At 37.2% G+C, this 27,912-nt stretch overlaps 1 protein-coding gene across 2 annotated transcripts in view; it reads left to right on the top strand.

Moving 5' to 3' along the window:
* Positions 1–27,468, top strand: part of LOC104012864 (gamma-aminobutyric acid receptor subunit pi-like) — a 57,849-nt gene extending 30,381 nt beyond the window's left edge. For both annotated transcript variants that reach the window (XM_087764947.1, XM_087764945.1), the window contains exons 4-10: positions 3,153–3,220; positions 4,685–4,902; positions 5,584–5,666; positions 10,140–10,277; positions 20,337–20,489; positions 21,362–21,555; positions 27,157–27,468. In XM_087764947.1, the coding sequence (XP_087621073.1) occupies positions 3,153–3,220; positions 4,685–4,902; positions 5,584–5,666; positions 10,140–10,277; positions 20,337–20,489; positions 21,362–21,555; positions 27,157–27,468 (1,166 nt within the window). The remainder of the gene's footprint in view (positions 1–3,152; positions 3,221–4,684; positions 4,903–5,583; positions 5,667–10,139; positions 10,278–20,336; positions 20,490–21,361; positions 21,556–27,156) is intronic.
* Positions 27,469–27,912: the final 444 nt, after the last annotated feature.

The following is a 27,912-nucleotide window of genomic DNA, read 5'->3' as shown; positions in this document are numbered from 1 at the left end:
TTCTCGCCCCACCCCACCAGCGAGTAGACTGGGGGTGCAGAAGAAGTTGGGAGGGGACACAGCCGGGACAGCTGACTGCAACTGAGCAAAGGGCTATTCCATACCATATGATGTCATGCTCAGCATATAAAGCTGGGGGAAGAAAAAGGAAGGGAGGGATGTTTGGAGTTATGGCATTTTGTCTTCCCAAGTAACTGTTACGCGTGGTGGAGCCCTGCTTTCCTGGAGATGGACGAACACCTGCCTGCTGATGGGAAGTAGTGAATGAATTCACTTGTTTTGTTTTGTTTGCATGTGTGGCTTTTGCTTTACCTATTAAACTGCCTTTAGCTCAACCCACGAGTTTTCTTACTTTTACTCTTGTGATTCTCTCCCCCACGCCACGGGGAGGGAGTGAGCAAGTGGCTGTGTGGTGCTTAGTTGCCAGCTGGGGTTAAACCACGATATCATAAAACTATAATAAATTATTCTAGTCATACTTTTCCTTCTAATTCTCTGTTAGAGTTCCATAGTATTTTATCCAGTATTGCTGCAAGGATGAAGTGTTCTTTCAAAAAGCAATCCCTTTTGAGATATTTTTGAAAGTCAGAATTAAGTTTTCTTAAACTAAATGAAAAAGAGCTAGTACTAACAGCTCAGCACTGGCAGTTCATGATAGTGCTGATTGTCTTAAGTAGTAGGTCTTCAGAGTTACAGACATATGTGACACAGCGGTGGTTTACTTTGTTGGTACAAAGTTTAACAGGCTGTGATCATTGCAGTGATCCAAACTTAATTTTTCGGTATACTGTCTGCTGCTTTCTGGCCGCTTTCCTGTATAGGATTACTGTGAATATCTGTAAAGTGCATAAAGTAATAGTCTTTGTACGTTAATTTCAGTAAAAATTAAAATATGTGTTAATTAGATTGTGCACAAGTACAAGGCACACCCTTTGGCATTTCTTTGCCATATTTTGAAGATTCCCTTCACTAATGCAGGACAGACTGACTAGTTTTCTTCTGAAGATTGGTAGATTTCTTCCGAAGTTGTCGTTATATATACAGTTCCTGCCAAACACATGGAAACATAGGAACTGACTGCCTCATCTGGTGTACTGCCCTGTTTTTGACACTGTCATCAGGAGACCTTTCAGAGGAAGTTTGGGGGAAGCCCTGGTGGATAATTATGGGAAGACTCATTCTGTTATTAATACTTTGCTTATTTAGTAAGGCACCATAAATTGTATTTAGCCTCACACACAAAAAAGAAATTAACATTTAACTATTAATATTGTTCTGATTTAATTAACTGTTAAAGCAAAGCTATTCTCAGCAGCTTGTATTGTGTTAATAAAACCCCCTTCCATAATTGTGGGGTAACAGTTACTTGGGAAGACAGTTGGCAATAATATGCTCTGTTACAGTCATACATGGGAATCTGTAGGAAGACTTTAAAAAAATCAGAAAGTGGATTATAAATCACACTTATTTTTAAATTTAATGATTTTTGAGGGCCTGACACGTCTTTTGAGGCTGACAATATTGTACCTGTAATAATGATATAGCACAATGGTAAGCATAAATATCAATTGACTCTGTTGCTGTTTCACCCTAGAAAGTTGGGCTGAGTTTCCTAAAGGGTCAAGTTTTTAACCCTGGAGGAACAAAACATAAATGTATTCTTGGAATATGAAAACCTGAAAAGAATGGAAAGAAACAAAAGAACAAGCTGTCAATGGTCTGAGAACTTTTCAGTCAAATAATTTTGTTCCAAAGTTAACCTCCAAAGTCATCTTCCAATCGATGAACAATTTCTTTTAATCCCTATGTACAATTTATGGTACATAATAAACACATAGATTGCCATCAGGGGATGCTGCAAGCCTACAGTCCTGCTATAAGCTGGAGCTTTATATTTGAACTTTCAACTGAGTCCAGAACAAAGCATTTATAGATTCTTTCAGGAGTGCCAGATGTTTAACAATTTTAACCCATGCATTACAAATGGAAATTATTTTGGAAAAAAAAAAATACTAATATGCTTATACCACTTAGAATGACACGTTTTTTCTTGAGTGTTACTCAGTGGGGTAGAGTTGGACCCATCTCCCTCTAGATGCCATTTGGGGGCATATAAGAACCATGTACATAATGTGTTGCAAGGAGCCAAGAGGGGATTTCAGCAGTGTGCCGGCAATATGCTGGCACCATCAGCTACGTAGATCTTATCTAAAATATTTCTGCATTTCTCAGTACTGCATTTTCTGCTTCTCAGTTACTTGGAAAGATGCACTTATTTAATATGAATTTCCTTGTACATGTACTCTGTTAATTATTCTGCACATATTTAACCAGGAATAATGGCATGTTTCCATGAAAGCTCTGCACAAATTCTGCATTTTAAAATGCATGGCTGGTGATCTTCCTTCTGACACTGTAAAATGCACATTCACAAGGAAACAAGAGTCTGAGCATACTAACATTACAATGACAACTACTTCGGTAAGGTATTTAATGACACTGAATAAACCTTCAGCAGATATTAATATTAAAAGGAGAATGAAATGACTAGTTTTCCTTTATAAATGCAAGTATTTAAATCACAAGTTTACTGCTAATGGTCAAAAGCAAGACATTAAAATGCAGTGACACAATATAGACAATATGTTCTTAAATAGGCAGTAAGTGAAGTCACTCAGCTATCCCATCTGGATGTTCACCATGTGACATTGCCATGTGCAACTTCTTAGTTCACTAACATCTGATGGACCAGATGTCGCTACTGGAAGAATTCTTTCCACCGCTCTGCATCTCGGAGCAGAAGGGTGCGATGTAAAAAGCGGATTGAACCTTCCACACCTTGTTGTGCAACATTTTCCCCAGCACTTTTTTTTCTGGGGAAAAAAATAAGAAATCGTATAAACCAGGAAATATTCAGGAAATAAAGCATGTTTATTAAAACCAAGGTACTGTTAGTCTAGAAGTATTATATTTTGGTTATGAAATTGTTAAAATTCTTTTATAATCTAAGTTTGAGAAATATTTCCTTTTTAAAAAGCTATTAAACATTTAGGAAAAAATGGATCATATTGTGGAAGATTTTGTAGCCACTTCTCCTGAACACTGAGTTTTAAAGAACTATGTGCTAGATTCTGACTTTCTCTTTTTTGCAGATGGTCCTGTATCAGTTGGAATGAGTCTGGATATTGCAAGCATTGATACAATATCAGAAATAAATATGGTATTGTAGCTTTTGCAATCTTTTTTGTTTTGCTTGTTGATAAGCTAATGTCTTGTGTTTACAGCTGCTGGCAAAAAGTGACTTGAGACTTTTCTCCTTATGCAGTCAATGTGTACTAGGAGATGGAATTTTATTTTTCACTACAGATAATGGTTATAACACTATAATAAGCATAGAAATTCAGATGCAAATCACACCTTTCAAACAAAAGAAAGAAAAAAAATACAAAAAAAATTACTAAGGAGTATTAATCTTAATGAAAGGCATGTAGAGCAGTATTTATTTTCCAGATGAAATGTCTAAATCTTCATGCATTTCAGAAAATTAAAGATATATTCATATGACTTTGAAGCCACTCCCTTTCCTTGTGATTAGACACAGCTGAACTCATATTGTTTTCCTCTTTTACTGTCACACATTAATTTATTCCAGCTGCGTTTCATTAAATTTGTATAATTTATTTTTGAACAAACTATGAAATGGAGTATACTTTTCTAATTAAAGCTTCTCCATTGGTACATAGAAATAAAAGGCAAAATTCATTAATCAGATATTCAATATTAGCAAATACTTGTGTGTGTGTGTGTGTGCATATAAAAAAGTGTGTACACATATAAATGAATATATAAAAAAATAAAAGTGTATATATATATAAATGTACCTCACCATTTCATTACTCAGGCTTCCACAGAAGTTGAATATTAGAATCCCTCTGTACTTAGTAAGTATCAGTTAATATTTAGAAAGGGGGAAGTAAGGTCAGAACTTAAGATGAACTTATACTGATAAAAACACACCGTAAAATCAAAAGTTGATTAAAAAAGTGCTAAGAAATAGTGTGATTTTAATGTAAGACTACAAGGCATATATGAATTGAAGGTGGATTGGGCTAAGAGCTATATTGAAGGTTTTGATAAATTTGCCACCAATGTTTCCCTTGTGATGCTGAAAGGATAAATTGTGCTAAAAGATGATAATTCCCTTCCTATTTCACTAACTTCTTTTGTCCTTTTGTCTATCTGAATTTAGACAACTTTTTCCAAAGTTTTCTTAAAACCACATTATTTAGTAGTTTATGCAAACAAAATGATATTTGCAACCACTTATATAAATAATTCCAAAATTAAAAGATTTACAGGGCCAGATTATCTGCTTACAAAACTCTGATGACTTCAGCTGATTTATAGCCCCAGACTTAGACCATCAGCTTTTACTGTAAAATTGCAATGCCCGTAACAAAATCTACTCAAGATAATATTTCTTAATGATGTCAGCCTCACATCAAGTGTTGGAAAATTTGGCAGTACAAGAGCCATTACAACTGCTATCGGAGTGCCAGCATTTAAGAATGGGACATGGAGAGTCACAGGCCATTTGTGCCCAACAGCTGTTTCTATATACTTTTGTAAAACAGAATATAATACAGGCTTGCTCTATATGATAACTTTGTTTTTTCTCTTTCAGGACTACACGGCTACCATATTTCTAAGGCAGCGATGGACTGATGAGAGACTTTGTTTCGATGGTAATAAGAGTTTAAGCTTAGACGGTCGGCTTGTGGAAATGCTTTGGGTACCGGATACCTTCATAGTTGATTCAAAAAAGTCTTTTCTTCATGATATCACTGTTGAGAATCGTCTTATAAGAATATACCCTAATGGAACAGTTTTGTATGCTCTACGGTATGTATATACCACACACCAGCCTTTATATTTGGCTTCTACTTACATTTTAAACTTTCCAGGTTAGTATAATTTTATGCTTAAGAAACAGATCTATTTGTAAAAGTAGAATATGCATGGTCTTGTCGTTTTATGAATATGTAGTATTATTGACCAATATGATTAAATTCTTAAATTTAATAATAGGTCTCCTTTTCTTCCCTAAGTAGACCCTTTTGCTTTCATGTAGACCAAATACAGGAATTGCATTTTGCCATTCCAGTTGTTTTGCCATGAAGTCATCACAGAGGAAAGCAAGCTGTGATGATTGATTTGCATTATTTATTGCGGCTTATCCTTTATCATAGATTTTGATAAACATAATAAAATTGTAAAATATATTGCAAAATATCAACACAGGAAAATGCACACTGTAAGTGAGAAGGGATCAAGGGGTGCCCTTTTTAGACTGCCACAAAACTCAGCTATTCTGGAGTGTCTGGAGTGGTTTCCAGTTTTGGATGCTATTACTCTTCCCCATTAGCTACCAGTAAATACTAGATGTTTTTTTTTTCCTCGCAATAGATATTTGCCTGCAATATTAGTTCAAGAAGGATACATAGCTTATTTTTATTTTTACTGATAAAAAAATTTATCCCATTAATAATCAGCAATACTCTTTTTTTTTTTTTTTTTTCCAAGGATCACTACAACTGTTGCATGCAGCATGGATCTGACCAAATATCCAATGGATAAGCAGACATGTACTTTGCAACTGGAAAGCTGTAAGATGCTTAATACTTATTATTTTTATACAATTAGAAAAAATATCTATGATCTTTTTCAAGGGTTGCTAGATATTATTATCAAAGAGGCTGGAATTTTCAAAGAAGCCAAGGGACAGTATGTGACCAGTCCCTGTTCAATTACAGTAGTATCTGTATACAAAGATAAATGCACGAGGCATCACTGAAAATAGCATGGCACTACTGAAATCTCAGGAGATTGTCATAGGCCTGGTTTTGCAGTGCATCCTGCAGTTATTCTGTTGGTCTTCAGGGGGAGTTCTGTGAGCAGACATTTTCTAGCACAGCTGAGAAAATATTTTTTATTTTTTGTTTCTCTTTCAGATAGTATGTATTTTTTTTTCCCCCTGAGGCACAATTCCTTTAGGAAAGAAAGATATTAGAATAAGGCTTATTTGTAAGGCATAGAGTTCATATTTAATTAATTTACTGTCTTCATACTGAAAAAAGGGTAATTGCATAGACAGTTCTGTTCTGAGATGGATATTTACAGATCTTTCTATCACTTATTTAATTGTGTCTATGCCAGTGTCCTGGGAAAAAATATCATCAATTGATGGATCAAGACTAAATATACCTTTATAGGTTCTCATGTTATCAATGTCCTCATAATTTTCATTGAAATATGGTCTCTAATACTTTGTGGACATGGTCACTTTGCAAATACCTAAATGTGTGTGTTTATAATTAACTGTCTGCTATTATTCATATGATAAGTCTCTATCAAAATATTTTTGCATGGGATAATGTAAAAGGATACCCAAACCTGTAAGATGAAAATATATGTTCAAATATATGTCAATGCATATTCAAAATCTTTTGGAAGGTTTTTCAGTACTTGTCAAGATTTATTCTTTACCATTTCAGACATGTGTGTGTTCTTTATCTCCTGTTGGTAATGACGAATTAGAAGATTGCTGCAAAGTTTCATTTTAGACAGAACCACAAAGGGAATCAGCCCCAAAACCTTCCTTACACAGGAGCCCCTCTAGAATCAGCAGTTTTGTAAGATCTGTTTAACACATAGTGATTTGAATTAGAATTTGGATTTATCTCTCATTTATTTTCCTTTGGAAGAGCATATTGGTAAGTCAACACATATGGTTTTACATCAACAGCATTGCCTAATGAGTCATTTAATATTTTCTCTAGTTCCAGAATGAAATATATGTCCCACAAGTACTTAAATTTATTTGACAGGATTAAAAAAAAGGAAAATTCCCTCTATAATTAAAAATAAACATTTTTCAGAATGATTCCATCTGCTTTTTCAACAACACACAAGTGTCTCCTGTCCAAGGGGAAAACATAGTAATGTCATCACAAATGCTCCCATGACATTGGTGTTTAGTTTTAAAGAAAAGAGCTAGAAGCAATAAATGCAAATGGAAAGAGCGTGCCTTTAGCTGTGGTCCTTTTTCTTCAGTGCACTGTAATACTTTCTTTTGGGTATGCTGGAAATGGTGTTTACCCTCTCATGAGATAAGCTGTGACAATTTATAGATGAATAATGACATCATCCCAGAATGCTGCTTGCAGATACCATTACCTGGAATTAATAACTGTGAATGCAAGCATGGATATACATCCACACAAATACCAACGTGTGTAAATAAAATGTAAAATATATAGCAAATATGTGATCTGAAACAAAGTGTTAGGCCTTTTATTAAGTGACTACTAATGTAATCGATTAATATTATCAAGTAATGGCTTTACACAGTAAGGCATCCCTAGTTGCCTTTACAACATGCTATTCTGCTATTAGTAGTTAATAACATTAATTGACTTATACTTTCTACACAGCAAAATACATTTCAGCCAAAATGTCTATTGTTTCTTTCCCCTGTTATTGCAACACTTTAGAAGGTAGTACAGGCATATGTTAGGAGACAGAGAGTTGCCACTCTGAGTCTCAGTTGATATGGCAGATGTGACATTTGGGGACTTGGAAGGTTCCTGTCTCGGTTGGTGCTGCCGGGGGGTTCATGCTCTCTGCCACATGGTAGGGAACACCACCATTCATTTACGCTGAGCTGAGGGCTTTTTTCCTCTTCCCCCCGCCCCCCACAGGCCTCCCATCCAAATACATATTCATGTTTTGGGCCATCTCTGAAATTTTATTTCCTTTTTGAACTTGTCCTTCAGCATTTATTCAGTGAAGAGCCATGTGAAGGCACTTAACTTGTGCTTGACAATCAGGGGAAATTAAAATTAGCAACAGAAAGGTAAAGAAACTCATTTGTATTAGGCATTATGAATGTTTAATCCCAAATTTACTATTCCTGTAGTTAACCCTGTTGACATTAGCTGCTCGTACTGTATCAACAAAGTACAGGAATGAGACATTTGGGCTTGAGGAATTAGTTAGAATGAAAACTCAGTGTCATATAAAGAGAATAGAGATTACTTACAAAAGCCAAATAAGATGGCTTAAGGATTTTGTCTCTATAAACTTTTTAAACATTTTATAATTAGTAAAATATTAATCCCCTGAATAAAGAATAACTTTGCACAGAGGGAGCACTGTGCTGTTTAACTTTGCTGGCTATTGGGAAGACTCCCCATGAAAATTCTTCACAAATAGAGTTTCATTATTAGTATTTTCAAAGAATTTTCAGAAGAAGGATCACCAAAACCTACTAATTGTTCAGCTAATGAAAATAATTTGGAACTAAAATGCATTAAAGCAAAACATCCTCCATTTGGAGATATGCTTGTTATCACCCATCTGGGCATCGAGAATTTCTCCCATCTCACACAACTTGGAAGACTGAATATGTTGTAAAAATAAATAATAATTTACTGTGGTATTCTCTAGTTCTATGGACTTTATTTAAATATCTGCAGTTCATTTATATTAAAGGAAGGTAAAATGAATCCATGCCTGGAGTCATGCGTAAATACCGTTTCTACGAACCTCTTTGTTTTGACTGAGGACAATGCAATCATTTGTTTATAGGAAATGTTACTTTTATTTTTCATCTCCCAAATCTGGGAAATTTTCCAGCCTGTGGTTTTAAAGAATCAGGAACTTAGCTTGGACATGCATGCTTTTGGCTTAGTCTTTTGACACAGCAGTGTTTTGGCTTTAATTGCTATAAATGTGATAGTGTGAACAAAGATACCTGGTCATGATACCCTTTCAGAAAACTGCCAGTGATAGTGAAAACACTTAAGATTTACACTTAAAGAATGGTCAGGGAAAGAATTTCCAGGTGAAATTGCCATTTTCTTTGGTAACCAGCATAGCGTTTCCTTGAAATGAGATTTCCGAACTCCTGTTTTCCCTACATTAAATGGCTGTAGGAAATAAGTTCTTTTTTGTCATTGCAAGAAACAAAGCCATTAACTTAAAAATATTAAAGGGCTCTTTTGATTTTAATGCATCTCTTTTTCTGTGATTCTAAAGCTTTGTTCTTTTTGCAGCATATACCCTTGTGCAATGTATTGCATCATTGTCCCACTGTAATTTACTTACAATTGACTGGAGTCTAAAAATAATCATCAGCTCATGTTTCTGTCCCCTAAGCTTAGCTATTAACTTGCACAATATAAGTCTGTCAAATACAAGAATGATTGATCTAAGTAAGCTAAAGGAAAAGATGTTAAAATGCTCCCTGTTAACATGTAAATTACATTAACATAATCTTGAATTAATCATATACACTAGTCTGAAAATTGCTTGCCTTTTAATATAATGGGAAAAAGCTACAGAGGTATTTTAGCTATGATTGTGCCGCATATTGACAAGTGTGTGCAAAATAGTTGCCTTCTGATAGATGATTCGTGTCCCGTCTCAGCTCCTAATTACTACTTGAAGGTTAAGAGGAAACCTCCTGGGGCCCCTGGAGTGTGCCACGCTGTTGAGCCTGCAGAAACATCAGCATCTAAGCTGGTGTCCTTGGGAAGCATCCAAGCTCCTAAGCCAAAATGTCGTTCCAAGTGAGGACCCAAGCCCAGCTCGGAGCACAGTGCCAGCACTCAGCAGCCCCGCTGCTCTCCTCACCCCCTCATTTCTACAGGAATGAGGATCAAATGCACTGCATTGAGAAACAGCAGCCTGGGTTGCAACAAAGGGCATGCTTAATGTTTAGTCCAAATGCTGGCAGTACTGTAGTTCATAAAAACTGTATTTTTTTAAAGCTTAATAGATTTTGCCTTTAGAATACCATGTGGTACTAATCTCTTTTACTAGTTTGTCGTCTATACCAGAATAAATGATATAAAAAAGACCACCTCCAAAACAGTCAGCTTTTAAATTGCAAGACTTTGCGTGTTATTAGGAGTTTTGTTGCAAACAGGCATTACGTTCTGCCAAAAACCGTCATTGTTTATGTCTAATTGTACTTTCAGACAGATAAATAAGAAACAGCTGAACCATAAGTGTGCTCAAAACAAATTGATTATTGTGTAAAATAAACACTTGGCTTGGCTTGTGTATCACTACAGGGGGATATAACATCAATGATGTCATGTTTTACTGGACTAGAGGAAATGATTCAGTTCGAGGTTTGGACACACTCCGACTGGCACAATACACAGTAGAAGATCACTTTACCTCAGTGTCCGAAGCGGTATATGAGACAGGTAAAAACACCCTTCTAACACTTTCTAGGTACAGTTTGGAATATGGCTCTGGAAACAGAGCAGCATTAAGGAACTGAGCACATTGCTTTCTCTTAGTATGACAGTTTTCATTTTCTGCTAGATTACATTCTTGAAACCATACATACTTTTCCAGATGTTACCAGCAGAGACCCAGCTAATGTAAAGGTTGAGAGTTTTTGAGCATTTTCTCGGAGGCTATGCATTATCTAAAGAATGATAAAGAAGAGATGTACTACTTCTTCCACGTAATGTCAGGGAGAGCTCTTGTGAAGGAAGAGCCTGTACATTGGGCATTTAAATTCGAGAGAGACCAGGGACCCTGAGTACCCTGCTCAGAACAGTTCCCAGCCTTCCTGGAAATAGCCGCTCCGGCTTTATTAGGCAAGTCAAAAGCCTCTATTCAGCCATGGAAATTTCTGTGAATATGCTGGGTGCTTTTACAGCTGTAAGAAGTTGGTTTTCATGGCTAGTGCTTGTCGGAGTTGCTCTTTATCTGTGGCACCTCTGTCCAGCCTGGTGGGCAGCAGAGCGCAGATTGCCCAGCCTGAGGTTCCTCTGCCCGGGGAAGGGTCAGAAGCATTTCCACAGACCTGCTCCTCTGCTGATCTTAGGAAACTTCTGTAGAAAGTTTCCTCTAACTGCAGGACTTAACCTCATGAAAGAGTCTGCTCCTGTTTATTTTCCAGAGATATCGAAAGGGCTTTCAGAGAGTTCAAGACCTGCCAAACCTGTTTTATGCTCTTTGAGTTACCCTTAGGTCCTTCCTTGCTGTTCTTCACTGCACAGTTTCTCTTCTGCCCAAGCCAACATGCCAACCAAAAGGGTGGTCTTTAAATGAAGTCATGCACATCCTTCAAAGCTGTAGTTTCACCAGAGGATATGTTACTAATTCTGAATCACAGAAATATAGTTTCTCTATTCAATTGTTGGGTATTTCTGCTTTAATAATTCAACACAGAGAAATTTTATGATATTAATTCAGGCTAAAAGTCAAAGTTCTCTAAATGGATATAAAAGTAGAAATGAAATACATACTAGCAGGCTCCAGGATCACAAAGTATCTTGCTGCTTACATAAGTGACAACTGCTTGCCTTCTTCCTCTTTACAGCTTCTGGGTAAGCAACATCAGGTTCAATCAAAGGAGAATAATCCTTTACCGCTGTTCTGCCCAGAAGGGTATTAGGACCTGTTCACCATACAGGAAAGAGGAAGAGGAAACCTGCTTGATTCTATCATAGAGTCCAGACTCTAAAGCCAAAAAAAGTTCTACTGTTTTTTACCAAATAGAATAGAGCCAATTTCCAATTATAACTGAAGAGGCACGATCAGATGAACGGTGCTCTTCTTTTCAGTAAATGATGCTGTCTTCCTCACTTTATGTTGGCAGGAATCACATGTATAAAGTCAAAAGCCACTTTTTCTTTTAATTATACATTTTAACACATGCAACTTAATTCGATTAAAATTCCCCACACCTGCTTGTTTCAATTCTCCTGTTCAAGAAAGCCATGTTATCCAGTGCTATGCAGTACTTTTAAAATGAAATCTCATAATCCTCTTAATTTTCTATTGAGTTGTTATGAATTAGGTGCTGTTTTCTACAGTTTTTTTTTTTTTAGGAAAGCAGTGCCTGCTGTAGCCCATATTAAAACAAAAAAGCAACCAGATTATGGAACTATGTAATCAGTTTTGAAATGAAAAATGATGCTTTGCTTTTACTTAACACCATTAATAGATATCTGAGAGTATTTTATAAATAACAGTTACATTATAAATACTAGTTATTTATAACAGTTACAATTCAAAAGGCTAAAGCTAAAGATACGAGAGAAGAGCTGTGTGTAGTAATTCCTAACACAGCAAAAAAAACAATCAGGATTTGATACTGTGTGAACTTGAACAGACAGTACAGCTGCTGTGCAAGTGAAATATTGTGCAATAACGCAAAGCCCAAGTTCACGTACAGCCACTGACAGAGCCAAATTTAAAATGTAGTCAGCAAAATTCCTGCGTAAGTAACTTCAGTAAATTTAAGAAAAGGACATTGTGGATTAATCTTGTTTATAGAACAGCATGTATCACATAATAGTAATCACATTATTGTAATCACATAATAGTAAGTCACTTTGAATAATGTTAGCTAGATGGCTGGCTAGGGTTTGGTGTTGATTTCGTTTTAGTACGGACCAATTTCATTTTGGACATGGGTAAATTAATGGTTAGAACCACTTCCTACATGTCTTTTAACTATAGTCCTTATTCTGCATACACTGATACACTCTTGGACCCCAAACCCTTGTATCTGCATCAGTGGCTGCTGGGTTTTTATTTTAGCTGTCTAGCCAACACCACCTGCATTCTCAGAGTAATAAACAGGGATATAAAAAGCTTGCCTTTCTTATTGGAAAAACATAAAAGCAATGAAGGACTGTTACAGTCTAGCTTTTTGTGTAAATAATCATAGAAATAAGGCTGAAATACACTTTAAGAATTCATTTAATCTATTCTCATGTCACAAGGCAAGGTCGTCAGTATCTACAGTCTACTTCCTGACAGATGTTTTAGTAGTAAGTTAGACAAACCTCCAAAGTGTCTGCTTCACGACCTCCCTAGATGATTTTTTTTCCTGGTGACTATTACAAGGATATTTTCCTCATGTCTAATCTTGATCTCCCTTGCTGCATTTCAAACCCATTATGTGGATATGGAAGACAAATTTCCTGCTATTTTTCAGCAGCCCTTTCATGATTTCAGGAAAGATATATCTGTTCTTAGACCAACACTTTCCCTCTTTTTAATTCATATAAACAATTTAGCAGATTTCCTGTCTTTGCTATTGTTCTCCCATTGAATTTCTCATATCTTTGCTGATGTGCAGCACCCAAAACTGGGTACCCTGTTCCCATCAGATATCCTCCATAGAGGGAAGGGTTCACTTAATGCATTTCATGAACTCTATTCCTTGTTATCCATTCTGGGTTGATAGTTGCTTTTCTTGCAGAAAATTGTTGTGCATTTTTTACCTTGTTCAGCTTTCAATTCCTTCTAGTACTCCACCTCCTTTATTGCCCTGTAGCCACATATGCCCTGTGCTCTGTTTAGGGAGATAGTGATTCCTGTATGAGAGTAGGACTTTGTACTTGCTTTTGTTGAATTGTGTCTTGTTTTACTCAGGCTGTTTTTGATAGTTTTTGAGATAATTTTGAACTCTAATCCTGTTCTCCAATGTGCTAACGCTCCTCTCTTAAAAGACACTTGGTATGTCATCATGTTTGTTAGTGAGCAGTACTGGGCATGGGACAGACCCCACATGTTCCCACTTGATAAATGCTTCTATTTTCACAGCAAGAGATAGCTAATTAATCTCAATTAACATTTTTAATTAGAGAAAGAAGCAAAAACATCATTTAATAGTTGAGGTTAATTGGCTGTTTATAGCTCTTCTTCTGGCCGGCAACTTTCCTTAGTCTTGCTCTCACTACTGCAACGCTCCTGCCAAGTCTTCAGCAGCAACAGGAATGAAGAGGCTCAGCTTGCTTGAGTCTAGTCTAACACTGAGTCTTCAGCCTGAGCCCAGAAGGCAGGGAGAGTTATGTCAGAGTCAGGGCTCTCAGTGCACTTCCCTGCTTAGAAAACCATGAAGTCAGCAAAATGGCGTATTCAGATGGTATTATTTTGGCAGAACAGAAAGAAAGAAGAGACAGAAGCATAAAGTCAGTCTCCTCTCCTTGATGCACAAAGACAAGACATTTGCCCTCTTGAAAAAGACTGCAAAGGGAGCTGGCTGCTGTTCCTTGTCTGCAGTCACTGCCAGGATTTTGATGTCTGTCACAAATCCTGCTTTAGCCTCCTTGGGCTAGAGGCCTCGTCAGGCCTTGTTTGGCTATGTAGTGTTGAAACTCTGCTGACCCCTTACCATTCCATGTTATTGACTTCTCAGGTGGGAGGTCACGACTAAGCCAGTAATGAGTTGCTCTCATTTATAATTAGTGATCTGAAAATCAAAAAGTATATAAACTATATATAAACTATAAAGGGTGTATACGAGTGTATAAATATAACAGACTCCTACACAGAGTGTATGTTCATCAGTCACAGTGTCTTTCTCTTGAAACAGATGCATTACCTTGCTTTGTCCTACAGGCCCACCTGCAGTTTTCCAAGGCTCAGGAGATTTCTTAGTTAACAATCAAACTTTTCTAGGATTTTCAATTATTCTTTTTTGAGGTATGGTACACTGAGTAACTTCTCTCATTCCCTTTATCAGTTCTTTTATAATCTGTAATTGCTCTCCAAATTGTTATTTCTGAGAACATCTTCTTTGCCATACAGGGCTTAGAAACAATCTCAGAACCATATTCAGTATAATCTTATCTGGTGAGTCTTTGGGCAGCCTCACCTAAGATTCAAGCAGTTACATATGTATATATATCTGCTACCATGTTATGTTCAACTTACTTATCTGAGCTCATATAATCACTCTTTGTAAGCAAGGTTTTCCTCTTGAGTTGACATTGAAAAGTTTTCCATCATGAGTTGTTTTTGTGATACTTCTGCAATGTAGAACAGTTTAGAAAGAAAACGGTTTTGGAAAATGCATTGAAAAAGTTACAGTAACATAAAAACATATGGAAATGCAATGAATGGAATGATTATCAAGGGTATTAAGAGGTATTTTTTTGTTAACTTATGGGAAGTTCGTTGTAGTGTAGACCGAAATACACACAAACACTTGGAAAACTTTCTGGGGCATAATTGTTTGTAAGTTTTTTTTTTTTTTCTTTTACAGGTAAGCTAAATGGATAAATATATTTGCACACAAACACTACATGAAAGGGTTTGTTTCATTCTTAGGAAATTTGAATTTCAAACTCATTTTTTGTAAAGCATTTTTGTGAAGATGAAACACAGGTTGAGAAGCCTGCCCTGATCTTTCATTTCCTTTAGTTCACCTCTGAAGAAGTAGGAAAAGAGGTAGTTTATAAGATCTTGACTGTGAAGAACAGAAGACTATGATTGTTCTCTGAGGGAGGGACAAAGGAGCTGTAATAACATATTAACTATATATATTGGCACACATAGCATCCTAAATCAGTCAGAGAATTGCATTTCAGTTACACAACTTATTTGTTTAGTAAAAGTGGGGACACTACCCTTTCCTTAATGCATATGTTCATTGTAAACAAGCAATAAAAAAATTGCATGCTGAAAGCTACATTTTCAGCACATAGTTAACGCAGTAAAATTCTATTTAAAGCTTTCCTGTACTGTGCCCTTAAAAGGTGCAAGAAGAGAAGAAAATGATGCATTGGTAGAGTTATACTGACGCACTTGTGTAAGATGTACATCACACATTTTAGCTGGCACCCAAGAGGTTAGCATACATATTTCATGATGGAGAAGAATGTGCTCTTTGTGCCTGACTGCACACCCCTGTGCAGGATACCAAAGTGCTTCTTACATAAAGAGTGATGTGGAGCAGTCTTTTACTGGAGTAGAGTTCATCAAAAAGTCCGCAGGAAGTAACTGTAGGGAAGATGCTCCCATCCCATCACACCAGAGTGGAAGTTAGGAACTGCCGACAGCATTTGTAGAGCATCAGTCCTTCCTTCAGGCACCGCTGCTGTGACCGTCCACTGGTCAGAGGGCAGCAGGAAAGAGCAGAGATGCAGCGTTCTGCCATCAGCTGGGAACAGATGCCATAGAAAAATGGGATAATCAAAAAACGGATGACCTAGGGTGATAAGGAAGCCCGTTTGTTTAGGTTTATATCTATTTCTCAGGCAGTGCAGCAATAGTCAGTGTTGATAAAATCATCAGTATTACGGCAAGATCTATACTAAGTGTGAGATAGGCAGTGCTGTAAATTAGAATACTGTTTTTAGAAGCCAAAAGCCAAACTTCAAAGGCAAGTTAGAGAGAGGAATAAACTAGCTTTTCTTGCCTTCAGAAATATCTGCCTTAGACCTAGACCTACACCTGCTCAGCTACTGGGAACGAGTCTATGCTGGTATAATTTTTATGGTACTGAAACAAACATAGTCACCTGGAACCAAATGAAACTTGATTTCTTTAATTTCTTTCTACTTTCTAGGGTACTTTTTTTTTTTTTTTTTAAGCAGTAGAGAGAGTTAGAGTAGGTATGGATACTATAGTCTGCTATCTAGATTTGTTCTTCATCTACAAGTTAGAGCTACTGTCTAGTTTTGTACTTCTGCCCTCTAGTAAATTCCGTAAAGCCCAAGTAACTCAGCTTAATCTTCTTTCTCTATGGGATGATCTAAGTAGAATACCTCTCCTTCTGGTGGGTTTGGAGTATATATACTGACAGCCACTTAGGTTCAGATTCATCTGAGAAACTGTTAAACACAGTAATTTGATAATTTGTTAAGCGCTAACACTGTGCCTTTGCTGCAGAGTTAGCTATCTGCACAGAGATTATTTCCATCACATTATCAAATTTAAGTCAGAGCAGTCACACACTGAGGTGCCATCCATCATGGGCCAGAAACTCGAATGAAAAAGCATCTTCTCATTTTAATGCAAATATTTTGTTTCAATAAGACTCAAGCAAGGGGCAAACTTGATAGTTTTGAGGAGTTAACTTGAACTGTACTTGAGTTAACTCTAGTAAAGACAGGACTAGGATTACATGAATCTATTTTGCTTTTGATATGACTGATGGCACCATAGCCTCAGATGTGCAAGTCAAAGGCAATGAGATACAGCATTACCATCTCATATGCAACTCACGTATTAGGAGCAGCAAATCTGTTTCTTTTTAAAGATGATAACTTTTGGTAGATGTGGAGCGTAGATGAAAAAAGGACTGGAACATTTCTCTATCTTCATTTTGTCCCATTACTCATTTCTTTAGCATGATAAGTATACATTGCATACTTTTTCTCGACTACTTCTTCGTTCAGTTTATTACAGGAGGAGCTCATATGAATTCTTTATATAGGTTGCTTCAAAATTTCCATTATAAAAGCTCTTCTGAACTCTTTAGAGAAATGCTGACACTATTATTATCATGTCCATGATGTGTCTTTGGATTCTGGCAAGCAGAAAGCCTTAAGGTTAGAGAAATGCCTTTTCTTTGTTCCCCAAAAAGCCACTCAGCTATAATCTGTTACCTCTCTATTTCTTTTTGTTGTTCACATTGCTTCAGAAATTCCTAGCATCAGGAAAAATAACATGAAAGAATACAGGAACATTTAAAGGGCTTGTCTACACTTGGGAATTGCAGCAAAGTGGCAAAATGTGACTTTCAAGTTTGATATTTTGGACTAACTTTCCATGTACACACTTTTATACTAAAGTGAAGAGAGATACAGCTGTAGGGTCCTAACAAGACGAGGCTATTGCTGTATGGCTATTATGTATTGGATGTTTTCAGAGTCTTCCTTCTTAAAGGCAAGCTCTAAGGCTGAACCACAGGAACCCCCAAGTGCCTGTGGTACTCTGCAGGAAGCGTAGTCCAGTCTCTTCATGCCCCTTTGCTGCGTGCATGGCACCACATCCTTCCCTAACACAAGACAAATTACTTTTGTGGAGGATTTGGTTTCCTGCTGATGGTTTGCACCCTCTGCAGTCTCACACGAGCTCAGGGTTGACACCCTTCCCTCACTCATGGTGGCTGTGCCATCATCCTTTGTGCGCTAGCTGCAACCATGCCACAGTAATGACAGTTTGGGGTACAAACACTGCAGAGAAAATCTTGTCTTTCTATTTAAAATTATCTGTTTTGAGTCCTAGTTAAATAGCAGCCTAGAAGATTGCAAGCAAAATTAATAAAATCCTTAACAGTTTTTATTAAGGTTTTAAATGCTTGCTCTTGTGCACTAGGAAGCCACAGATTTACAATTGCCTGTACAATTCTAATTCTCTTTCCTTAAATATGCTTTATGCTATAGTATTTTATTGTACAGACTCAGTGTTTTTCCATAGCACTAGTGCTTGATTTAGTGCAAGGATGAGTGCAGACAGAAGCAGAAGTAATGTTGCACAGTCAGCTGTAAGTTTTGCACTTCCTAACTTTTGAGTGCTTTACTTTGGTCTGCTTACACTTAAAATCAATTTTGGTGGGCAAAATGACTTTTACTGGAACAACTGTATTGGTAAAAATCACAGTAATGATAGAGGTACACTAATGTAATATTTCTCTTTTCACATAAAAATGATGCTAATGGTATAAATTATCTTTGTATCTCCTGCCTCATGAAGAGAGTTAAAGGCTACTGTCCATCTTTGTATCCTTTTTTCTATCAGTCATAAACTTGAAAAACTCAATATGTTGAACCCTAAATACAATGTATTTGTACCTTCAGGAGGACAAAGAGTTGACTACCAAAGGACTATTTAGTCTACTAGTGAAAAGGCAGAGTCAACATGGCAGAAAGCTTGAGTAAAATCTTTCTTAAATCAGATTAAGATTAGAAATTAGACATTCATTTTTAACAGATAGAATGATTCTAATTGCTGTAACAGATTACTGAAACAGTGGATGCTGCATGCCTTGATATCCTCAGATTAAGTCTAGATGTCTTTGTGAAAGGTGGACTCTATTCCAATCAGAGTGACTGAGTTCAAAGCATGGGATAATTGGGGAAATTTAATGACTTGTGATTAGGGTCAGACTACATAATCTAGTGATTCTTTCTGATTTTAAGAGTTCTATGAAAGCTTATTTTTCTCTGGATGCAATTTATACAATACTTCTAAAAATGGAAATTTAACCATCCATTTTCTAGCCTGGGAGCAAGAAGACATTTCTTGGCATCCATTACTTGCACTTTAGGCTTTTAAAAGTACTCTTTTCTTTGACTCCATGTCTCACAGCACACCTGAGGGATGCACAAATAGCCTGTCTATGCATGTATTGTTGCTAAAGTGCATTCATCGTTCTGTAGTTCTGTCCTGACTCACAGCACTCAGCACTGGAAACAAACATAGGTCCTGGAGATCACCATTTGTTGGATTAAAATAGATGAAGCCAAAGCTATCTGACCACAGTATATTCAAGCATTACTCTCTCACCAATATTCTGGTTCAAGAATTTTGTTGAAATAATGTTTTAAAAAACTTAAACATTTTAACACTTAATTTTGAACTTGAACTTCTGAATAAAAAGTCTGTTCTGCACTTTTAAGTTACTACAAAGCAAGCTTTTGCCTTACTTTGATCTGTTGGACTGGTAACAATTTCAGATCCTGTGCTTCTGTTGCCCAAACATAGCCAAATTTTGCTCAGTTACTGAGCTGGATAACAAATTCAGGCTTTGCTTACCAGTGTGCTGTCCCCTTACAAAACCCAATTCTGTATTTGACTCTGTGAACCCAAACTTTCATCTTCTGGACATCACCCACCTAGAAGTGAACCATTTGTGCCACAAGAATGACACTGCTCAGAATGACACAAACACTGCAATGCACTAATGTAAAGAAAAAATGAACAGTGAAGATGGAAAGGCACTGCTTGTTTTTAAGTAGAATATAAAAGTTAGGTCAACAGTATCGGAGAAGATACCTTTGATCCACATCTTAAGTAATAGTAAATGAAAAAAAAAAGCACAATGATCTAGATATTTGAGGCAGTTAAGGATAAGGACCCATGCCAACTTCATAAAATTACAATTGTCATTATGCTGGTTTATATAGTAGCTCATTGTGGTAATTCTTATGAATAACCACAGCTAAATACATATGTGATTTCAAATTTCTTTGTGTTGTGTTATATAATGAAACATCCTTTCCACACATTGATGGATTTATTTTTTCCTTCACTAATCTTCAGTGAATTTCCAATTCAAGACATCTTTAATGGAACTCTGGATATGGTGACTGGATGTTATATATTTTGATTTTTTTTTTCTTCAGTTCAGTTGAGAGTCTTCATGGTAGAGTTTTTCAGCACTGTGTTTATCTTTTTTTTCAAGCTTATTTGTTAAGCTTTTACTGCATAATAATGTACAAACATAATACAGTTTGATAATTTAAAGAACCTTCACAATATTTTTTTTCTTGCTCTTTCTACAGGACGTTACCCAAAATTAGTGTTTCACTTTGAACTCAGGAGAAACATCTTGTATTTCATACTAGAGACATATGTACCATCAATCCTACTCGTTGTGCTCTCCTGGGTATCATTTTGGATAAGCCAGTCATCAGTTCCAGCCAGAATCTGCATAGGTGAGAAGCTGATAAAACAAAACAAACCAAGAGTTGGATCATTAAGATGCTTTCTTTATTGCACATACATGGCATCCATTTCCAAAAGTTGCAAACACTGCTGAGTTTTATGGAATTACTGTTCTGGTTTGCCATCTGCAATACATCATGCAGATTCCCCTTAAAGCCTTGGTATTCTTTAACTAAGAAAATGTCTTTGGGAGCTACAGCATACTTGGAGGCAGGGGAGCCTGCTGAAAGCAAAGGAAAACTCAATCATTTTGGAAATAATTTCAACATACTCAAACACATGGCATGCACAGACAGAATTGTGAGGCTTTTGTGAGGGTTAATGGTACATAATAATTAACACATGAATAATAACAGAATTATAAGAGATTAAATATAATTAATTTCAAATAAAGGAGATTCTGAAAGGGAAAGAATGCAAATCAGTTCTGATCAGATTGCAGGTGGAGTGGGAAAAACACTTCTACAGAATAGGGAAGAAATAAAGGTTTCACATCAAATGAGGCCAGTGGGCGACTGCACCGAGCAAAATGATATCTGAGTGTTTTAAAGGGAGCATTTGCATAGTATTGCAATAATAATGTGTTAATCATAAATACACATTCTATGACACCAAAATCTGTCTCATTTTAATTTCCAGTCATCTCAGCTTTACAAACAATTTTTGTGAGTGTTTTTAAGCATTTAACTTCAGAATCACAAGTTCATTTGAAAGTCTTCTTTCCAAAACCTGACACACTAAATGCTGTGGCATACTAGGAGTTCACAGAGCCAGGAAAAACTGTCTTGTAGCAGGGCCCTTGCAGTAGAGGCCCTCATTGCTATCCGTGTTTTATCAGAACTTATATTTTTGCATTCCACAGGTGTTACCACAGTCCTTACTATGACAACACTGATGATGGGAGCCAGGACTTCACTCCCAAATGCTAATTGCTTTATTAAGGCAATTGATGTGTACCTCGGTATCTGCTTCAGTTTCATCTTTGGAGCACTGTTAGAGTATGCTGTGGCTCATTTCTGCACTCTGCATCGACTCAGTTCAAAGGAACTTCCAAAGGTACTTTAATTCTTTGATTGTTGTCCTACACAACAGGCTTCAATTATATCTGCTGAAGAGAATGTGTTATTTTAGCACTAATGGTAAAGGTATTTAGGGAAGTTTCTGGTTTAGAATAAGGAGAGTGAAAACAGAATAACCTTGAGAAAAAGAAAAATTATTTGTGTACCTGGAACTTTTGGAAGAGATCAAACAAACTGAAACACCCTTCCATAATGATTCTCTCTTTTGGCATGGACTTCATGGCCATTTATCAAACAATGCACTAGACGTATCACAAAAACCATAGGTGCTTGTTGTCTCCCCACAATGACATACGCTTACTTACAGTTCAAAAATTAGACTGAGCTCGGTGACTTGATCTTATTGCAATACAGCAAAAAAGAAAAGATTTTATCACATTCCATTTATGAAACCTTCTGCACATGCGTGGTACATGAGTCAGTTTACTAGCAGACAGCTTCGTGTATTAGGTGGATCAGATCCCTATAGCCTTCCACTTACACCTTCTCTTTCAACAGCTGCAGCTGAAGGTCAGACTGGGATTCACTTTCTGCTCTGCATCATTATTATAGCAGCACTTTTTGCTGCTCTAATGAGCTGCTCACAACTCTGAAATACTGTGAAATATACCTAAAATAAAAAGGGATCAAATCAACATAGGCATTTTTGAGTCTGGTGGTTGTCATCTTGCTGAAATAATAAGGACAGGTTCATGAAGAAGTTTTGTCACATCTTCCATCTCCAGTGTTTAGCACTGCTTTCATAAGCAGTGAAAAAGAAATCACAAGGAAGTTGGAAGCTGATTGTCTTGCAGCTTTTAATTACGGAACTGAATCTAATATGCATGATAGAAAAGAAAATTTTAAGCAGCTTATGAAATTTCTGGATGAATAGAAAGAAGTAAAACATGGAAAGTGAGAATAACAGAAAAAAAAGCAGGAAAAAGTTTGGTTGAGTGCTGTAGGGATAAACGGCCAGAAGAAGAAGGATTGTTAACTATTTAAGCCAAACTAGAACAGAGCATCACAAATGCCTAAGCAAAGCTCTTTGGTAGACTCAAGAAACAGGATATTGAGTTCAAGTGGAGAAGCTTAAAAACAAGGAAGATCAGCCAAGATGTGGTTTTTTTTATGCCTGGATAGTTCAACAATTAATATGGGATTTTGGCTGTTTGGATGAGAAATATGTTCTGTAAATGCACAGGAATATGTTCAAAGCTGTCATTAGATATAGGTGTATGGAGAAGGACTGAAAAATGGACACAAAGCTGAGCCGCCCAGTGGATTTTAAAAGACAACATCTAACGGGGGAATGTCTGCAAATGGGCAAGCACTCATTTCGAATGAGGATTTGAGTGGAAAGCCTGAAAGTAATTTTTCTTGGCAAGGTAGCATCAGTGACAATTCCCTCTGAGCATATCCATCTTGTGAAGTAAGTGGTTGTCATTTTGCTCATAGAGCAGAAAAAAAAAAAGCTTATTGGAGGTTTGAGCAAGAAAATAAAGTGTTTCAGTGCTTGGATGATTAAGCATCTTTGGATCTGTGAAGGGCATTTATGACTGCCCTTGCCTTTGCCTACCTGTGTCAGATTCCCTTTCATCTGGAGCACATGTACTAGTGCTTGCAGATGGAGCAGACATGGGAACTTGTGAACTTGAAAGATGCGCATGGAAGTAAATGGAGGTACAGCCCTAAAATGAGGAAGGAAGAAAGACTTAAGGTACAGTTTTGTGGTGGACTTAATGACTGAAAGCAATGGTCTGTCACTTCAGGCATGTTTCCTGCCTTCTCCTGTGCATCAGGAGTGAGCAAGTCAGTCCAACTCACTTGCCCACACAAGCACGAGCATATAAGGGAAGGGGCAGTTGGTTGGTCCTAGATCAACTAAAGACCCTGTAGAATAAGGAAAATGCCTGTCATGTCCTTTTCCTGCTGTAGCCAAGGACAAGCACCACTTAGTGAGCAGGGTGCCATGGAGAGCACACCTGACTTGTATTTCTCATTTCTCACTGTAAAAAACAAAACATCACAAGGACACAAGTAGCAGCTAAGATCTCATGTCACTGTCTAGCAGGTACTTAACAAATTTCTGTGTGAGTATTGTCACCATAAATGTGTTCTCCTCATTATCGTATTCTCTTGTGGACATAGGTTAATTAGAAATCTCCCTTCCCAGTTTGTTATTCCCATATGTGAGCTGATACAAAATTTGCACTCAGAATTATGTAAATAAATGTAGGAGGTGCCTTGAAAATGTAACCCTCTGCCTTGTATAGTAATTAGTTGTACTGGTTTGCTTTCTGCTTTACTCTTTAAAGCAGCTGGGCACAGGCATATCATGTTCTTTTGAAGCCCTTGGGGTCTCCAATTTTGAATATAAACTGGTGAAACTGCTCATCATATCCACACTCTTGCAGTGTCTCACGCCACGTGAACCAGGACCCACGGAGACAGTTTCAAAGCTAATGGCAAAAGCAGAGGAGCCACCTGCTGCAAGGAAGGTCAGGCAAAATGTGCCATTCACGTCAACTGCATAGCAGACTGCCTAAACAGAGAGTTTGCCTCTCCAAAATCCCGAGTTTCTTCTCTTTTATACAACGGTGTGAATTGTGCCCTCCTATAAAACAGAGAATTCTTCCTTGGCCTTCATCTGTCTTTCACCTAAACTTCTTCCTTTTAATCAGAAAGGAGAAATGTTTGAAAACTGAAAATAAGGTTACAAGGGCAGTGTTCAGCCTCCCTGGCATTTCTGTGCAAGAATCGTGCAGTCTTTCTGAACACCGAATAAGCTCTGGGTATGCAACACTCTAGGTTGAAATATTTTTAAACCTGAGTGTCTTTATTATTCAATGGAAGTGATAACTTTCCTCAATTCTGTTGGCTGTTAGCTGCCAGCAAACATTTCGGTTAGCATAAACAGCAGCCACAGTAGCACATGCCATATACAGTGCTTTTCAGGTGATGTACCATACCTTTCCTGGATGCTACCAATTTTGTGTTCAAACATACCCTTCTTAGTGACATTTTGTCATTTACAGCTGGAATCCCGAGAAAACTTAGTGTGACATTTAAGATTAGAGCCACAGTTGAACACTTGCAACACAATTTTTTTATAAAATGTAAACCAGCTTAATCTTTCATCACATTCAGTTCTCGATAGTGAGTTGGAAAAGTCCCTTGATAGTCCCAGTTTATAAGACCAGGTTTTTTATAAAACAGCAGTTGTGGTTCTCCTCCGGATGAGCTTTCTCCTCTTGAAGCAATGTGATACAGCGCTTTTGCTGTAAATTTGTTTCTGTTCTGTGAAACAGAATCAAGTACATATGTACCATGTACGGTATTTTCTGCTTAAGTAATAACTGCTTCTTGGGGTGTAGAAAGGAGTTAAGAACAGTCTAATAAAGCATCAGCCTCCTGCGAATTGTTCACCTGTGGTTGTGTGAAAAGAAAAATGGCATATACGCAATGTCCTTCCATGCTCTGCAGTAAAACTAATTCTGTACAACTTTTAGCTACCTGAGAGACAAATAGACTCTTACACTGAGTAATGCCCCAAATCCTGCCAGTTTTGAAGTACAGATGTTGTTTTGCTTTTTTCCCTTTCTAAAAAATGAGAGCAGTGGAAAAAAGTCAGGACTCTTCTGACAGGTTTCTTTATTTTATTAACTTTTAAAGCGCTGAGTGCATTCATTAGGCTGTCGTACTGGTGCCTTGTTTCAAGTGCCAGGCGCTGCTGACAAAGGCTCCTCTGCCAGCCCCAGTGCTTCCCTCAGCTGCCTGAACTTTTTGAAGCAGAAGAGCTAGGTATTTATAACAGAGTTAGGCCCCAAGTAAAACTCCAGGTTTGAGTTTTAGTACTACCCTGGGGATTGTTTAAGGTTCAGACTGGAATTTTATGGATTGATCCTCTTAATGCTTTATAGGCAGATTTTTATCCTGGCCTTTGGTTTCAAAATTCTCATGTAGCTGTGGGAGGCTAGGTGGAGGATGAGAAAGGTTTTGTAGTCAGTGTATTTTTAGGATGACACGTTGTGTTGAGCTACGTTTATCTCTCTCAAATAAAATATACTGGATTTTTTTGGCAAATTGAAAATGAAAAGCAGTAATAATCCCTTTTTCTAGCTCCATCTGTTCTGCTTCACTGATTCACAGCAGTCTGAGGACATTGTCCAGACTCCACTTTAGTTTTCAAGGACATTACTAATTTTAGATGGAGAAAGGCTCAAGAACCGTGTCGTCTACAAGTACCCTGGGCAGAAGAGCAATTCTGCACTAGCATGGAGATCATTCAGGTGGCTTAATGAGCTTTCTTTGACTTTAATAGCTGGGATATTTCTAAATGAGCTTTTTGTGTGGCTACACATAGGGCTGTACATCCTAACTTTTCTGAAGTTTGTCCTTGTCTCATCTATTTCTTCTCATGATGCAAATGGAAAAAGTAAATTGGTCAGAGGAAAGAGATTCTGCATTCTACATTTCACAAATAAATTTTTAGCCTTTTCTTGCTTGCCACTCACTGATTTGGAAGGTAATAAAATCATCAGGAGAAAATTAAAATTATATGTACACCTGCCTGAATTAAAATGACCCCTCCTCCAACTGTAGAAATTTAGGTTTAGTTTAGATACAACGTTGGAGCCAATCTTTGTAGCTTGGATCTGCTTGTATCTCTGCAATATCCCAAACCAAACTAAATACCCCAGAACTTTCAAGAAAGCTTGTGTTTAGAGCTCAAGCTGCAGCTGATGTCTAATCCTGTGTCCTCTGAGTCAGTAACAGAGAACCTGCTGACTTCAAAGGGTGAAGATTTCATACATTAACTTCATGGCTCTGAGCCATTTCTAATCAAAGAAAGAAAACCCACCAGAAGGCTTATACAACATTCTCCAAAGAGCTGTCTTGATGCAGTGAAGCACATAAAAATGCACTTAACCTTAGCATAACTTTGAACGTAAAGAATGGGTTTCAGGACTTGAAAGAAAGTAGTATGAGCTATTTAATATTGAATTAGTTGTGGGGCTTGTCCTCCTTTATGATCCTCTTTTTTTGTGCCTTTTTTTTTTTTTTTTTAAGTAATTTGATTTTCATCACAAAGCACTGGGAATAGAGTAGCCAACTGCACAGAAGGAAAGTGTCTTGTATTCTGGGGTGCTCGATTTGAGGTGCAACCAGCTTGACTAGCTGGTCTGGCAGCTCCCCCAACTTCTCCATCTCCAGACTGGGGCTTTACTTTACCTGCTTTCTAGACACTGACCTTTGCCAGTATTTTCCCTGAGCAGAAGACAGCTTATTGTTGTGCATTTCATGGATTTGCTGCTCTTAAGTAAAGCTTAGTGGGCCATATTTGAACAAATCCAGCTTTTCTCGACAGTCCTATGAAAGCTTTTGCAGTAAGATGTTGTTTAAGTCAGTGTTTTTCCTGTAAATGGAGGCTTTGAAAGCTGAAAGGAGCTGTCTGGTGTGTGTAGGTGCTCACCCTTGACACAAAGGAGCAAGCTACAGGAGGAGTCATAAGAAAAATGCTATTATTTGCTGCAGCTGTAAAGTAAATAGGCAATGAAACAGGCACATAAGTACCTGCTGTTTTGTTTCCCATCAGGATGAGGATGATGAGGCTGAAGAAGAGAGGAATGGAGTCCTGGCAGCAGTTGCTAACAGTTGCAGTCCCCCTGACGATATGAACAAGATCGATTCACACAAGAGCAGCACAACCAGCATTGACGGAAAAAGGAAGAGAAGTAAACACAGTGGGTGTAGTTCACCAATGTCAGTAATGAAAAGACTTTGCTGTATCTTTGATTGCTTCCGTGTTAAAAATCCTTACCACATAGACAACTATGCCAGATTTTCTTTCCCATTATCATTCATCATAATTAATGTATTTTATTGGGTATATTATTTGTATTTCTAAATATCTTAATGTGCAAAATTGGTTTAAAGTTTAGAAAGTGGATATGGGAGGGGAAGTTGCAGAAGAATGAAGAAGTTGCATTTGGATAAAGGGATATGAAAGGATATGCCATCTTTTCAAGCATTTCTACAAAGTTTCTTGTTAACTCACTTTTCCACTGTTAAATGACTGTCATCCAAAACTGACTTTCCTATTAGCATGCATCTTGCATATTAAACTATTTATCAAAGGCCAATAAGTCCTTTTTTGACATTTTAATGGTCAACTTTGTAAAATAAGAGTTATATTACACTTGTTTCTGAACAGCATTGAATACCTTTAAAAATAAAAACATTGAAGTGTTGTGTTCCTGCTATGCTTTCAGTATTCAGTTCCTTCTAGCTTTGTCAATAATGCATAATTTTTCCAGATTATATAAGAAAATGTATAATTGCAGATCAAAGT

Source organism: Nipponia nippon, unplaced genomic scaffold (assembly GCF_047370975.1).
Source record: "Nipponia nippon isolate SJK-2023a ecotype South Korea unplaced genomic scaffold, ASM4737097v1 scaffold_3, whole genome shotgun sequence".
In the NCBI taxonomy this organism is placed as follows: Eukaryota; Metazoa; Chordata; class Aves; order Pelecaniformes; family Threskiornithidae; genus Nipponia; species Nipponia nippon.
Note: the sequence above shows the minus strand (reverse complement) of the source record. Positions and strands in the feature narration are given on the sequence as shown.